This window comes from Anopheles merus, chromosome 3L (genome assembly GCF_017562075.2).
Source record: "Anopheles merus strain MAF chromosome 3L, AmerM5.1, whole genome shotgun sequence".
NCBI lineage: Eukaryota > Metazoa > Arthropoda > Insecta > Diptera > Culicidae > Anopheles > Anopheles merus.
Window position 1 is genome coordinate 11,605,580 of NC_054085.1, and position 14,731 is coordinate 11,620,310.

The 14,731-nt window shown below is 45.6% G+C and overlaps 1 protein-coding gene across 2 annotated transcripts; it reads left to right on the top strand.

The window, feature by feature from the left end:
• Positions 1–432: 432 nt before the first annotated feature.
• Positions 433–12,206, top strand: LOC121598662 (synaptic vesicle glycoprotein 2C-like). 2 transcript variants are annotated; one of them, XM_041925823.1, is made up of 6 exons: positions 433–607; positions 9,432–9,618; positions 9,705–10,305; positions 10,382–10,530; positions 10,605–11,424; positions 11,502–12,206. In XM_041925823.1, exons 2-6 carry the CDS (start codon positions 9,582–9,584, stop codon positions 11,683–11,685), a joined length of 1,791 nt encoding a protein of 596 aa, XP_041781757.1. In that variant the 5' UTR covers positions 433–607; positions 9,432–9,581; the 3' UTR covers positions 11,686–12,206. The 2 variants fall into 2 exon arrangements, with proteins under 2 accessions (XP_041781757.1, XP_041781758.1); XM_041925824.1 differs by lacking the exon at positions 433–607 and adding an exon at positions 3,370–4,081.
• Positions 12,207–14,731: the final 2,525 nt, after the last annotated feature.

The following is a 14,731-nucleotide window of genomic DNA, read 5'->3' on the forward strand; positions in this document are numbered from 1 at the left end:
CAATAGGGTGGAAAAAGGGAAGGGAAAAGTTGCAGGGAATATTTTCCCGAGTTTCTGCACAATTCTCAATTTCACAATTGGTCACACTAGTCGGGGTCCATTTTTGGACCTGCAGCAGCAGCATCAACTGCGACCATAAATAACTTCGCAAATAGTAGCGCAAACCTTATCACTATGAGCTCATAGCAGCACCCCTTTTACCATCTTTTATACCCCAGAACTTGAATTTGGACTTCTTGTTGACGAGGGAAGAGCCTTTGGGAACGCTGGCAGAAGCTTACGATCACGTTGGGAAGGCGTTTGAAGCTGTCGCGTTTCGCGTGATGCTGTTTGCAGTATGATAAGCCAGAACAGACAGCGTTTATCTCCGGCTGTTAATCTTTCAGTCACACTCGGAAATGGTAAGTAATGGTTTCGCATATAAAAGGCGTACGCCGGTAGCAATCCTACCTTTCGAGGTTTGCTTGCAAACCCCGTACGAGTGCGAGTACTCCCGGTAGTAACTGATCTAAGTTGGGAAAGAACAGTGTGGTGTGGGCCTGTGCTGCAAGGTGTAGTGGAACGCTGCCATAACCAGTAGTGTGGGTGGAGGAAAGAAAAAAGAAAGGTAAGCAGTAAGTGAAAAATGCAATCAATAAGGCACATGCGCCAAATGGTTGGGAGAGGAAATTTTCAGAGAGGGTCTCGCGAAAAGAAGCTTCCCACGTGGAGCGCGTGCTTAATTTTGTTTATTTACGCAAAACGTAGCGCACAGTGGCGAAAGAGAGTTGGTGTCGCAGTGTTGCAAGTTTGTAAATACATCTGTCCTTGCCCTTTGTCACGAGACAGACACGATCGCGCATACGATCGATCGACGACTACGAAATTAGGCACTGCCAATTATTTGCAAACGATATTGGCAAACTCTGTTGAAACTGTGTTAATTGCTCTGTGTGTGTGTGTGTATGTGTGTTTGGTTTAGGAATTCTTCCGAAAAAGATAATGCGCACTACACCAGCATGAAGCAAACAAGACAAAAAAAAACGCCCTTTTGTGAGGATCTTTTTGTCGACTGAGTCATCACACCGATTCGCTACGCTCTCTGGGGAATTAGAAAGCAAGCGCTAATTAGAGACCAGGAACGCTATCGGCCATGGGATGCTAGTAGTACTGGTGTTTCCCGCTGCTAGCGGCGGCGAAAGATGACTTTGAAATGGAGCTGACATGCAGCAAGAGGTTCTCATGTTCTCACTGCTGCCCGCGGAAGGAAAAGGTTTCGAAAGGCTGTGCGTCAATTACGGTAGCGCGTCTGCAGCTTACAAGTCGAAACATCTCAAAATGGCTGGAAGCCTTTGTCGCCTCTGGACTGCCCAGACACAATGCCAGACGTGTAGTACATGCGCATGGTTGCACTTCGCACGCACAACCTGTCGATTGCGTTCGATCCGCTCCGCTCGGCTTTAATTTGTGGGAGTTAAGCCCCCCCCGACCCGGCCTAATCGAAAGTGAGAGACGTCGGAGAATGCGCGTAAACAGCATAACACCGTAAGGCGTTAGATCTTTTTACACGCCGCAGTCACGCGAAGCTGGGCGGAAGTTACTGTTTTCCCCGGCGGTGAGGTGTGAATACAAGCCCTCCTGACCTTTTTGTGAGATTGGAAGAGGGTGGAGCTTTCCGGCGCTCCGGAGCATTATTGTGCAGACGATCAATGAAACACGGAGCTAGTACGGTCGGTCGCTACCCAGTACCCAGGAGGTGAAGGTTCTTACTGATTTGCGTGTTAGTGTTTCGTCTTTTCGGAGGCTTGATTTAAGGCTTGCTAGATTTAGGTGAACACATCAGGAAGTCTATTCATTCTACCTTAAAATCTGTTTAAGGTGCTGTATGCTTGTGCTGTAAGTCATTGCGTCGTCTCGCTGTTCACGTGACGTACGATTGGGATTAAGATAATAAGATAGCTTATCTTGTTGTGTTGTCTTAAGCGTTTTAATCGCTGTGGGATTATTTTCGCCTTTTTTGTAATTTATAAGCAGAGAAGATCTCTATCGTAAACATTTCACGATTAAGCTCTGAACAATTCTAGACATGTTTATACAGTTCTACTTGTTCTTGTTTTGAGTTTTTCAGGTTGGTTTCCCATATTTTAACTCTTTAATCATCGAAACGACGTCATTACTGAGCTACCAAGCTTATTTTAATGGACTTTTCTTGATCTTACAGAAACCTTGTATATATTTACTTTTTGCATGATCATAACCAATGTGTATTACAATTGTTTTTGAGACCAAAAACAAATGTCCCGAATTCAGAACAACAGCAAAACATGACTTATTGTTTGCAAATTTGTAGATTTTTGACATACAACGATCGCGTTTGGCGACATGATGATCGTTGTTCGTACATGCTTTCGTGATACAACTAACATGCAATTATCAGATGGACAGGAGCTTTTATTTAAATTTGTCTTCTGGATCCTACAAACATCGGATCTTACAAGGATCATCAAGGTTTGAGCCCGCTCTAAACTCTCGTTCTATTCCTTCCCCTTTGGATTTCAAGGGTGTCCTTCCCGGCTACAGGATACTTCATAGATTTGAAACAAGAATTCCAACAAAGTATCCTTATTATAATGATGTTGGAAAGGCATAGAGGTGATCTATGATTGAATTCTTTGAATATTACATTGGAAATATGAAGATATTAATCTTATTTCTTCAAATCCAATATCAAGTTCATCCACAATACTGAGTTCGTCAAATTCAAACCCATTGATTTCCCTTGTTTGATAACACCGAGCTGATGTGGAGTGATTCACTACAACAACACTATGCCAGTCGTGCCTCCCAGATAGCGAGAGAGAAAGAGATTCACCTCCCATGAAATGGTGAGAATTTGTACTGCACGATGTTCACGATCACGATGGTCAGAATCATTCCCCCTCAGTAAAGACAAAAGCCCCCGAACCTGATCCCACCGGCAGACCCATCCCGTCCGCAAAAAGGGGTTCCATCGGTTCTAGCGTGCTATGCACCACTTCCCGCAACCTTCGTACCGTGCAACAACAACAACAACAACAAAGTTTGCAGTGCGATAACTCCCGATAAGCCGAAAAAGAGTCGAAACCCGAATCGATGTGTCTGTCTATTGTCTGTGTATGTGTGTATGCGTGTCAGATGAGCCAACAATACCCCAGTATCAACAACTCACCAGAGAGTCATTCTAATAAAGGGAAGGGGAAAGAGGGGGTGGTTTTTATCACTGTGTTGTACTACCCCGAGCGCGCACGCTGTATTGATTCATCCCCCTCGCTGGGATCGTTGCGCTCGCAAAACGGCTAGACTTTGGTGATCGATCCGCCGGACACGTTCAGTTGTAAAGCGTCCGTCGATCGTTGCGCACCAGTCGAGTAGAGGCACCAGTGCTGCAAGGTTCTCCTTTGCGATCATCTATACATCTAGCAGTGTGTCACTCTCGTTCAAGCGTGTCTGTGTGTGTGTGGTTGTGTTTTGCCATCTCCGTTGTCCAACCGATCGTGAGCCACATTCACTCGCCAGATATCGGTCGTCTAGGACGCAGGCAGCCGTAGCCATCAAAGGATCGAACAGATCAACAGCTCTGCTGCCGCTCTTGCCGTATACAGTGGATGATCTCGTGCTTCGTGATAGTGTAAATGTGCTCCTTTCGCGTCAGTTCTTCCTTTACAAACAGTGCTTGCGAGCATGTTTGGCGGACTTAACGGCAAATGCAATTGAATTAACCCCATTCTTTTAGGGGATTTAGGCACTCTCTCCGGTGTGTTTCTGTGTGAGGTAAACAAAACAGCGTGTGTAATTCCATTCCATTCCAAGCTCTTCTTCTAACCAAAGAAAAATCGTGACCAAATCCTGTGCCTGCGTGGTTGTGAATGTTTGTTTGCGTTTTGCCCACCTTTGCGCGTTCGCCCCTCAAGCAGCTCAGAAGTGTTAATGTTTCACGAGCTGGTACGCTTATTGGCAGTACCGTGCATAAAATCGACCATTTCCAGTGACGAAGGTAGCAGTAAAACGATCCGTTTGTTCGAGCGAAGATCCAAGCCCGCCAACTGTTGCTTGTGACGAAAAGGTACGTTTTGTTTTCTCTTGCGGATGAAATCGATTTCTTCTAATCGAAAACAAGGAGCTGGTTCTTGTTCGTTCAAAAACGGGGTTCAATGTTGTACATTGCGTGGCACTTTTTTTTCTCGGGGTGAATAGATCCGCCTTCCCCATTATACGCAAAACAAGGTGCTACGTTTGTAGCACCTGCACTAAGTGAGTTTAAATTGCCGTTCGTTTCGCTTACATCACCACGCATTCGGTGGTGAACTCACCGCCCATTTCGATGTCCACCGAGGCGTTGGGCTTCGGGGCAGCATAAAATGCATACCTCCCCCGATCGGAACCTCGATCGGAACCACGGATCTCCCACGCCCTTGGCCATGGTCGTGTAGCGCCTGGTATGTGCCGCCGGCAATGTGGAAGAATTCACACGCTGGCACGATATAGTAGCAATTATTTGCTACGCGGAACTACCGCACGAATGCATTCGGATGCACCGAATTTCGATAGCGACTGGTGGAGGGTGTATTTAAATTCTGATCGACGGCTGACGGTGTGTTTGAAGTTTGCACTGGTAATAGGTGATGATGATCGATCGACGGATAAGAGTGGGATGTGGGGGGGGCTTGTTTTCATTCCGACAAGAAGATAATCATAGGTCGGGACACAGGGTGGAGGAGAGTGATCTTGTGTGTGTTTTAATGCATAATGGAAGATGCGAGAAAATGAAAGCGAATGACCCTTCATAGGTTTGCGAGTGGCAAAGTTAACGTGAACTATTCACGCGAGAGTGATAGAGAGAAGGTGAAAAAAATGCCATCAGTGGTACAGTGGGCTACAAAATGGATTACAAGAACTATCTCAAAAGGTGATCTTAAACGCCTTTTATGTTTGATGCTTTAGTTTAAGTACCATGATGGTCCTCCAACTTTTTTACTTTTTAATATTACTCCATATTAAACTTATATGGACAGCTAAGCTTTTAGTATGTAGAATGTTTCAGAACAAGATAAGAATCTGTCAATAAAGCTTCAATAAAGCCTTTCGCTACACTTTGAAGCCTTTGGCACTCTTGTTTGAGTAGGCAAGTTACATTCCACGTTGTACTATTATTGGTTGAGAATATCTTTCCAAGGATCCTGGTGCCATAGTGCAGTCATTAAGTTGTACGACCTAAACATAATGTCCGTCACAGGTTCGAATCTTGTATGGACCATGGGCTTCCCTGAACCAAGAGCATATATTGCTATTTACGGATAAAACCCATAAGAACTAGCTCAAAGGCTTTGCAAAAAATGCATTCAACAGATAAAAATGTGTCAGGCAAAGTGAGAACAATTCAATAGAACCATAAATAGGTACCAGTCATTAACGACAGATTTGGGGTCTGTAAGTCGACGACCTCTAAAATTTCTGCATTTTCAATGTACCATTTTTGCCTTTTTGAGCCAGTATAGTCGATATAACAATGATCATTGAAGTATGGATAGAACGTAGTTAAGTAAAACACACTAAAATATATATTAAATTTGTAGTCAAATACCTAATAAACAAGAGTCTATCATTGCTGATAACGAGGCACAACTTGTTCCCTTCGGAGCAAACACTGAGGAGCGCTGTCAGAACCTGAAGCCTTAGGGACAAATATGGATGACTTTGAGGCAATATTTGACAATAATAAATGTAATTGGGTCAATTTATTCACTCTTAAATAGCTCAATTTAACACATTCCTCTACGCCTGAAGAATCTTTTCGTAAAAAAAGAAATGCTTTAACTAAAAAACATGGGTAGTTTTTTAATTGATGTAGTTTTGGAGTTTATCCCTACATCCTAATTCTCCTGTTTTCAGTCTATGACTGAATACTATAAGCTGTATGTGACTGTTATGATTGTAACACTTATATTTGAACTTGATATTGTTGAGCTCTTTCAACCCTATTCCAATCACCATCACTGCCATCATCATCATCATCATCATTACTGATGTTTCGTTTTGTAATAAAAAAATAATCACTTTTAAGAAGAGATGTTGCATTAATTTTGTCGATTTACAATGCTTGCGGCCAATGTAACTTCAAAATGAATAGTGAAAGCAATGTAATTTAATGATTTCCTCGTTAATGGATCTCTAATCGTAAAAAAAAAACCATTTTAATGATGATTCCTAACGAAACAACTCAGTTCCATAGTTTGAAAGACCAAAACAGTTCATCAACATCGTGTTGTACCTGCTGCACTGCGGTTACGTTAACATTAATGCCGAATTTGTTCGTACCTTGGGATGACTATTTCCAGCTCCAAGTGTCAACGAGCTCGTAAACAAACATTGGAAGCAATGGAGAGACACACAACGCCATCCACAACAATACACACATACGAAAGCACTGATAAACAGCTGCGTCCTTGTGTGCTTTCTTTCCCGTTGTTGGTGATGTTGTGGTGTCGTTGCAGTGCAAGTTGTTCGTCTAATTCCACCACCGACGATTCCGGTAATCAGTTTCGATTGACGAACGTTCCAAATAAGCAACGTTAAGTCGAGTCGAGTCGAGTGGAGGAGTCCTAGCTTGGGACAGAAATTAAGATGTCCGGCAATTTGTCGTGGATGATGGATTTGGAGCATTTCGACATGTTCCCCATAGCTGCGCCAAGAGACTTGAGTCTTGCGCACTCAAGAACGGCTGGGTGTACTGTGCACGGTGCAAGGTCGCTTGAGAGCTCTCTCTCTCCCTCTTCAGGGCGGCTTTAATTTGATGATTTAATTAGCAAAACAAATTTTCTAATCAATGCTTAATGTGGTCACCCCTCCACGAGACAGATCACGCGCAGCGTGTGCCTAGAATGTAAGTGTACGCGTGCTTGTACGGTGCACAGTGCACAGGGGATAAAAAAAACCGGAATAGCGGTAGCTCATTCGCATAACTGGCCACGAGTAGACGGTTACGGTGCGCAAGAGCACTGTCTGTCTGGGCACCTTTCTCTGACGTCACTCTGGCTGCTGCATATGCTCGATCAAGCGCGCGATCGCGGCACGGGAGGGAGTTAATGAATAGTTAAACGGGTTTAACATATCCGGGAAGATTTAGGCGCTCAATGTACGCGCAAGCAAAAGGTTTGGGAAACCGGGGAGGTAGATAACAAGCCACCGTTCGTTTTGTGTGCCGAAGGTCAGGTTTTATCCCCCTCCCCCCCGGAGTCTGATGCAAGTCGGCGGGTCAGTTTAAACTAGATTCGTGTGGTTACCGATCAGCGAAAACGGGTTCATACTGATCGAGCTTGCGCTGTTTGATTATTAATGTTACTGTTTTTGTTTGCATGAGCTTGTATTTTGTAGCTTTTACGTTGTCAACGGATGGAGTACAAATTCATTTGGGAGTACAAATTCGCTAGCTAATAATTCTTATAACGTTAAAAATCTGAATCTGAAATAACCAAATTTTATTAAAAATCACCGACTTTGGGTTAGATACGTTAAACTTTCAAATATATGAAGAATGTAAATATGAAAAATAGCCACATAAACAACAATAAGGATGTTCGTCAACATAACATTAGAAAGATAATGCTCGTGAAACTACGAGAACGAACAAATACAATAATATAACAAAATGTACGAATAATAATAAGGATGTTCGTTTACACGGCCAAATCGTGAGGATGAGGATCAGTTTTCCCATACACTTGATCTTCAAAGACTTGCGTGTCGAATTGAAACTAACAGAAAGCTTCGTTTCTAAAATACCAGACAGCTTTAGAACTCATTTCATTCCACTTTGCGTTGATCCAGATTGTTAAAATTTGCATCACCACGCGTAAAATGATTTAAATCACAAAACAGTAAACGTGGAATATAATTGGCACGTAGCATAAATATTCATTGGCCAGTTTCTTGCAAAGATAAAGCCGCCCGGTCCGCCGGTCTGTGTTTTGTAGTTGGTACCGAATGCTTAACCATTCATTTTCTCACGCGGCATTGGATGTGCAATGGACAGTAAAGAGAAGATTGACGGAAAATATAATTCTCACTGTGCAATTAGCCGTCCGGAAACGTGCGAATACCTAACGCGATCGCGGAACTAAGAATTTATGGGAAACAGTGTATAGTATCTTATATTTCTTCAACATTTTGCATTTTAATATGACACCTGGTTGATGATCGGGGGGGGGGGGGGGGGGGAAATAATAGCAAATAAAAGGAACAAATGGATTGATAAATTGATTTGTGAGAACGTTGGAATGAAAAACGTACTTAACAACCCATTTGAAATGACAAACAGCTATTTTGTAATAGATTAATAACCCATATTTTAACATCTTATCTAAACACTCGATCAATCACTCGGGATCGCTGTTATTATCGTCGCTCGCGAAAGGGTCACACAAACGTAATCAGCTCGGTTGAATCACCCAATTAGTGTATCGGTGATCATTTCGTGCCGGGTTGTTGCCGGGTTGACGCCGTGCTGTTGGTTTGGTCCCGGCGACACTAGCGCGGCGAGGTGTTAATTTTCAAAACGATTCACTTTTGTGCTCTGTACATACACAACACACATACACTCACACAAGTACAGCTAATTGCACTTTCAATTCCGCGATTGTCTTGAGATGGATCAAAAACCCGCTAAACGAACGAACTCTGACGTACATGATTAGTGCACACCGTCAACAACGGGCAGCTTGCGATAGCTGTTTAATATTTAAGATACCAATCAAACGAAATCACATAATACGTAGCAGGCAACAAGTAGACGACAGTCGCCAGTGTCTGGGCTTTGTTGCGGGGCTGCACAGGGCAGAAAACATTTCCGACCGGTAGTAACGCTCAATTACTTCAATCATCCTGGCTGCGGCAAGGGACCGAATTTCATTAATCTAGTTTACAACTGTTGACTGTCACACAGTCGCACTCGGTCCCCGGTCTTCCTATCATTAGCTACCATTAGCGTGTGGCGTTGCACAGCGCAGCGAAAACAAATTACACACGACCAGGACGGGCTGTTTTCACGACCACCAACGCTAACGATGCCGATCCCTACATTCGGGATGGAGTGGCACCAAATTGAAATCATTCCAAAGTGAACTGAAAATGATTTAATATTAATACAATTGTGGTTTGTAAAATGCGAGTGGAGTTTGGAAATAATGGAACAGGGGAACAGTAGTCTGATTATGAATTCAGATCGATAAAAACTCGCTGATGATCGAGGCTTACTTGGACCGGCTTCGTGGTACAGTGGTTAACGCACAGGGGAACAAGCATGCTGGTATTGAGTTCAAGCCTCAAAATGAACGACCTTTTTCTAGACCTTTTCATGTGTACTACTAATAAAACTAATAAAATCGTTCTACATTGATCTCTTTTGTTCTCAATTTCAGTTTACGACCCCAAAACAAAACCAAATCTCAATCTATAAAATTCGGATAAACGCGCGTTCTATCCGCAACTCAACTTCTTCGGAGAATTTCTTCTTTGTTCATTGAATTTTACCGGCGCAACCGATCAACCACACTTCTCGCCTACATAGGATGGTAGAAGGTGACACCGATCAGAACCAACCAAAGTGTAAGTCTTCAAGTCTCCGCTCCACTCTCCATCAAAACCTAACGCCCCCACTCTTCAAAACACCCGCTTCTACCATTCCCAAACAGATACCGATGTAAAGGACGACAGAGTAGCGAACGGTGACAGCAAGGATCATCCGTTGGCGGGAGGAGTCGTTGCCCTCTCTCTGCACGAGAAGTCGCTGGACCATACACAGGCTGTACTGCCACCACCGGCACCCGGCACCACTGGGAACGGCTCGGCGGCCGGTCCGCTCGCCCTCAGCAAGCAGCACGAGGCCAACTCGGGCACGGTCGGTACGGACCCCGAGCGAGGGGTCGCACCGATCAAGGCTGACTTCGAGCAGGCGATAGAGCTGACTGGTTATGGCAGGTTCCACTACATCCTGCTAGCAATATGTGGGCTGGTAAGCACCAGCGAGGAGATGGACGTCATCTCGATGTCGTTCATCCTGCCCTCCGCCCAGTGCGATCTCGACCTGAACACGCAGAGCAAGGGCTGGCTGAACTCGATCATCTTCATCGGCATGATGTTCGGGGCGTACATCTGGGGCAGTGTGGCCGACTCGCTCGGCCGCAAGAAGGTGCTGATCGTGATCTCGATCATGAACGCGTTCTGCATCGTCGCGTCTTCCTTCTCCCAGACGTACGAGGTGTTTATGGTGTTTCGCTTCCTGAACGGTGTGGCGTAAGTTGTGTTGCAAAGCGAATAGCCCTGGAGCGTTGTGCGGTGTCTTACCCATCTTTCTCTTCTCGCGCTACAGGTTAGGCGGTAGTGGTCCCGTCATCTGGCCGTACTTTGCCGAATTCCAGCCCAAGTCGAAGCGTGGCTCGATGCTTAGCTTTATGGCGGCGTTCTGGACCATCGGCAATCTGCTCGTCGCCGGGCTGGCCTGGCTAATCATCCCAACCGGTAGGTGTGCCGGCACTGTAGACACATTTACAACCTCAAACTGACATCTCCAACTGTTTCTGACCCTCTTAAAGGTATCGGCATCACCACGCCCGCCTTCACGTACAACTCGTGGCGCATCTTCCTGCTCGTCTGCTCCATACCGTCGTTCATTGTCGCTGCACTGCTGCTGTACCTGCCGGAGTCACCGAAGTTCCTGCTCTCCCAGGGCAAGATCGACGAAGCGCTGGCCATCTTCCGCGGCATCTACGTGACGAACACGGGCAAATCGAAGGACCAGTACCCGGTGCGCGAGCTGCTAATCGACGAGTGCTTGCGCGAGGAGCTGGAAGCGGTCACGAAACCGATCAAGAACAAGTACAAGCGCATGCTGTACGACATACTGGACAACAGCAAGCAGGTGTTTATGTCGCCGATCCTCAAGTTTACCATCATCTCGATCACGATCAACTTTACGTTCCACATCGGCTACTACGGGCTGATGATGTGGTTCCCGGAGCTGTTCAACCGGTTCGATGAGTTTACGCGCGCCCATCCGGGCGTGGAGGACGCGTCGGTGTGCCAGGTGACGGACTATGTCGTTGGCATGGGTTCACACTCACAGTCGGGCGTCTGTTCCGCGACGATACCGAGCACCGTCTTTATGGAGTCACTCATTACGGTGGCGGCGGCTCTGCCCGCGAACGTGATTGCGGTGCTGGGGATGGATCGGCTCGGGCGTAAGTTTTTCCTCGTCTTCAGCACGATGGCGGCGGGCGCTTGTTCCGCGTCGATGTACTTCGTCACCAACCAGCACCAGAACCTGGCCGTGTCGGCCATCTTCAGTGGCGTCATCTCGATGGGCAACGCGTCGCTCGACTGTCTCATTACGGAAGTGTTTCCAACGAATTTACGGTGAGGTGTTCGAAAGGATATTTCCGATGCCAGGATTTTTAATGGAAATGCTTGCTCCTATTTTGCTTGTTTTGCAGTGCAACCGGTGTGGCGATCTCGATGGTGGCCGCACGGTTGGGCGGTATCATCGGCAACGTGGTGATTGCCACCCTGCTCGACCTGTACTGTCCCGCGCCGACGTTCATCGTGGCCGTCCTGCTGGCCGGTGGCGGTCTGATGTGTCTGTTCCTGCCGAACACGACGCGAACCGCACTGTCCTAAGCACTGGGACGGCGCAACGCGCAACTTCACACCACCGATACCGTGGGCCCCGGAAACCCCTTCCCCGTGCTTCCCACATCTCCCCTCAAAATGCCAGCGTACAGCCGTCGGCTGGTGCATTCAACAACGAGTCCCATTCAATCATTGTTTTTGTTTTAGTTTTTTAGAGTAGACTTTTTTTGTTTTTCATCGTTTTTTTGCTAACGCAAACGGGTAACTAGGGGGGATAAAGAGATTTAAGTGTAAGCCACAGCAACCAAAAGAGAGGAGGTTGTTTGTGTGAAAGAGAGATAGAGAGAAAGAGAGAGAGAGAGAGAGAGAGAGAGAGATGGAAGGGAAGAGCGTAGCTACCTATACATATCAACAAATGGCAAAACGGGGCCAATTCTGTGGCTCTTTTTGATGGAATTTTTTTTACTACTCCCAATTCCTCAAAATCTTCCCCTTCGCCCCCTATTATGTCAATTCCCCTCACATCAATTAACGTGAAAAAAAAGAAAACCCATCACGTGAATGATTGAGAATTAATTGAAGCCATTTATAACCACTTTTCCTAACGCATTCGCTGGTGACGCAAATGGCGCAAGCGGGCGGGGGACAAACAAATAACCCCCAAATCCCTCACTCCCTCTAGACGTTTGCCAAAAGAATTTATTGTAGTGGTGAGTTTTGTTAGCTGTCGCGGGAAGTGTTTAACTTAATCTTAAAAGCAAAATAGTAAGCCTACCGGTCTGCCTACTGCGCTAGGCTGATAGGTGGGCCCGGCGCGAACGTAGCAACCCCTCACCAGCATACTTGAGAGAGTAGCCAAATAAATGTTTAGCAAAACAAAACCAAAAAATCGAGTTTGTTCACGCTGTTTGATATGAAGCGATGCTTTGTTATGCTCTGTGTTGGAAGGTTTTATGGGAGAAATTGAGAACTTTATTGCAATTTTTGAGATTGCAAGTGGAGCTTCGTTGGTGAAACACCAGGCGTCTCCATCGCCTTTATGTCCTAATTGAACGCCGGTTTGGTCTGCACACGTTTTAAGAACCATATGTATTAATTTCGGATTAGAAATTACGCGAAGTCGCGCATAAGTAAGCGAATGGTTGAGAAAAATTACGTACACGGGTGCACAGTTAGGCGTTAGAATTGTAAGTGTTTATTGAATGTCAAAATTAAATCTTAAAGATCTATCGCGGAAAGGATAATTTCTCTTCCTTTTACGTATACAGTTAGTGATGTGCTGTATGGAGCGCACCCACGACTCCGATCCGACTCCGATCCGACTCCGACTATTGTATGTTCGATTCCGACTCCGGCAAAATGGAACCACTAGATCCGCCCGGAGTCGGAGTCGTTCGGAGTCGTCCGGAGTCGTCCGAAGTCGACGACTCCGAACGACTCCGAACGACTCCGAACGACTCCGACTCTGAACGACTCCGGACGACTCCGAACGACTCCGGACGACTCCGAACGACTCCGAACGACTCCGACTCCGGGCGACTCCTGACGACTCCGAACGACTCCGACGACTCCGAACGACTCCAAACGACTCCGAACGACTCCGGACGACTCCGACTCCGGGCGACTTCGAACGACTCCGGATGACTCCGGATGACTCCGACTCCGGGCGACTCCGGGCGACTCCGGGCGACTCCTGGCGACTCCGTACGACTCCGGACGATTCCGAACAACTCCCGATATTGCAGCGCGGACCTACCTTCCGGAGTCGATTCCGAATTTATCGGAGTCGGATCGGAGTCGACTCCGGATTTTTGCCAACTTTACCCATCACTATATACAGTCTGAGCTCACTGGTTGAACTTCGATTCCCTGCCAACTATTGAATATGTGCTTCTTAGTTGGCACGTTTTTCCATACAAACTGTCAGCCAACTATTGAGCGTTCAACTAAAAAGCATGCCAACTAAAAAGCGTTCCACTATTGAATTCCGACTGTATATTCGTTTCGCTAGCTTTTTCCTTTTTGCCACGCCTACGCATTCTCCTAGGAGGTTTTTTGGTTCTGGTGTTCTGTTTAATGTCAAGCGTTATGGATGGAAATGTGATCTCTTTTTTATTACTTTCATGGTAAGCACAAAAATTGTTGCATTGATTGCAGGCGTGGTGGTTTTCCCTTTTTGGCGTAATGTTAGGTACATATTTGAATCCTGTGGTGCATGTTCCGAATGTATTGCTTCATTGACAAATACTTTAACTTATTGCTTTTTGAATTAATTCTCCGTTTAATGTTACTGACGCATCTGCGTTTGAGTGATTTTAAGGTTTAAAATTTTTTATGACCCTGGGAAACATAGATGTAGGATTTTCCTATGCTTCTCGGAATTGGTCTAGCTTGACGATGGACACACGTGCATGCAGTAATCCTAAGTTAACCATTGTAGGTTCGAAATGAAATGAAATGCTTAAATTGCTAAAACATGCAAGTCAACAAACCAGATGGCCCTACTTGAAGGGTTATGATAACATTATGTTTCTCTCCTTGATGGGTACGTCTGTTCTTGAGTACGTTAGAACTATCATATTTTATTATATTTTATGGGTTGAAAGTAATATAAAATGTTTCGACTGTTGCGTTTGCAACAATATGTTATGGTATCTAGATTTTTTCAAAATAATATGAAGGATAAGACACAAGGACTAAGTTTCAAGGAGTTGCAAAATAAAACGAAGAATGGAACGAATGTTTCTCTTTGCCATGAGCATTAGTGATGAGAAAAATGAAGATTCAGTCGGAATCGATTCCGGCTAGCTCCGAAGTTTTCTGGAATCGATTCCGGATAGTAGGTCCGGAATCAGTTTCCGGAATCGGCTTCGGAATTGGATCCGAATCCGGCTCCAGAATTGGTTCTAGAATCGGTTCTGGAATTGGCTCCGGAATCAGATTTGGCTCCGGAATCAGATTTGGCTCCGGAATCAGAATCAGCTCCGGAATCGGAATCGGTTCCGGAATTGGCTCCGGAATCAAAATCCGCTCCGACATCGGAATTGACTCCGTAATCAGAATTGACTTCGAAACGGAGTCGGTTTCGGCATCT

Coding starts and splice junctions, on each gene's coding strand:
- LOC121598662 (XM_041925823.1), top strand. CDS start 9,582: ATGGTAGAAGGTGACACCGATCAGAACCAACCAAAGT. Junction 10,306..10,381: donor CGCTTCCTGAACGGTGTGGC/GTAAGTTGTGTT, acceptor CTCGCGCTACAG/GTTAGGCGGTAGTGGTCCCG. Junction 11,425..11,501: donor GTGTTTCCAACGAATTTACG/GTGAGGTGTTCG, acceptor CTTGTTTTGCAG/TGCAACCGGTGTGGCGATCT.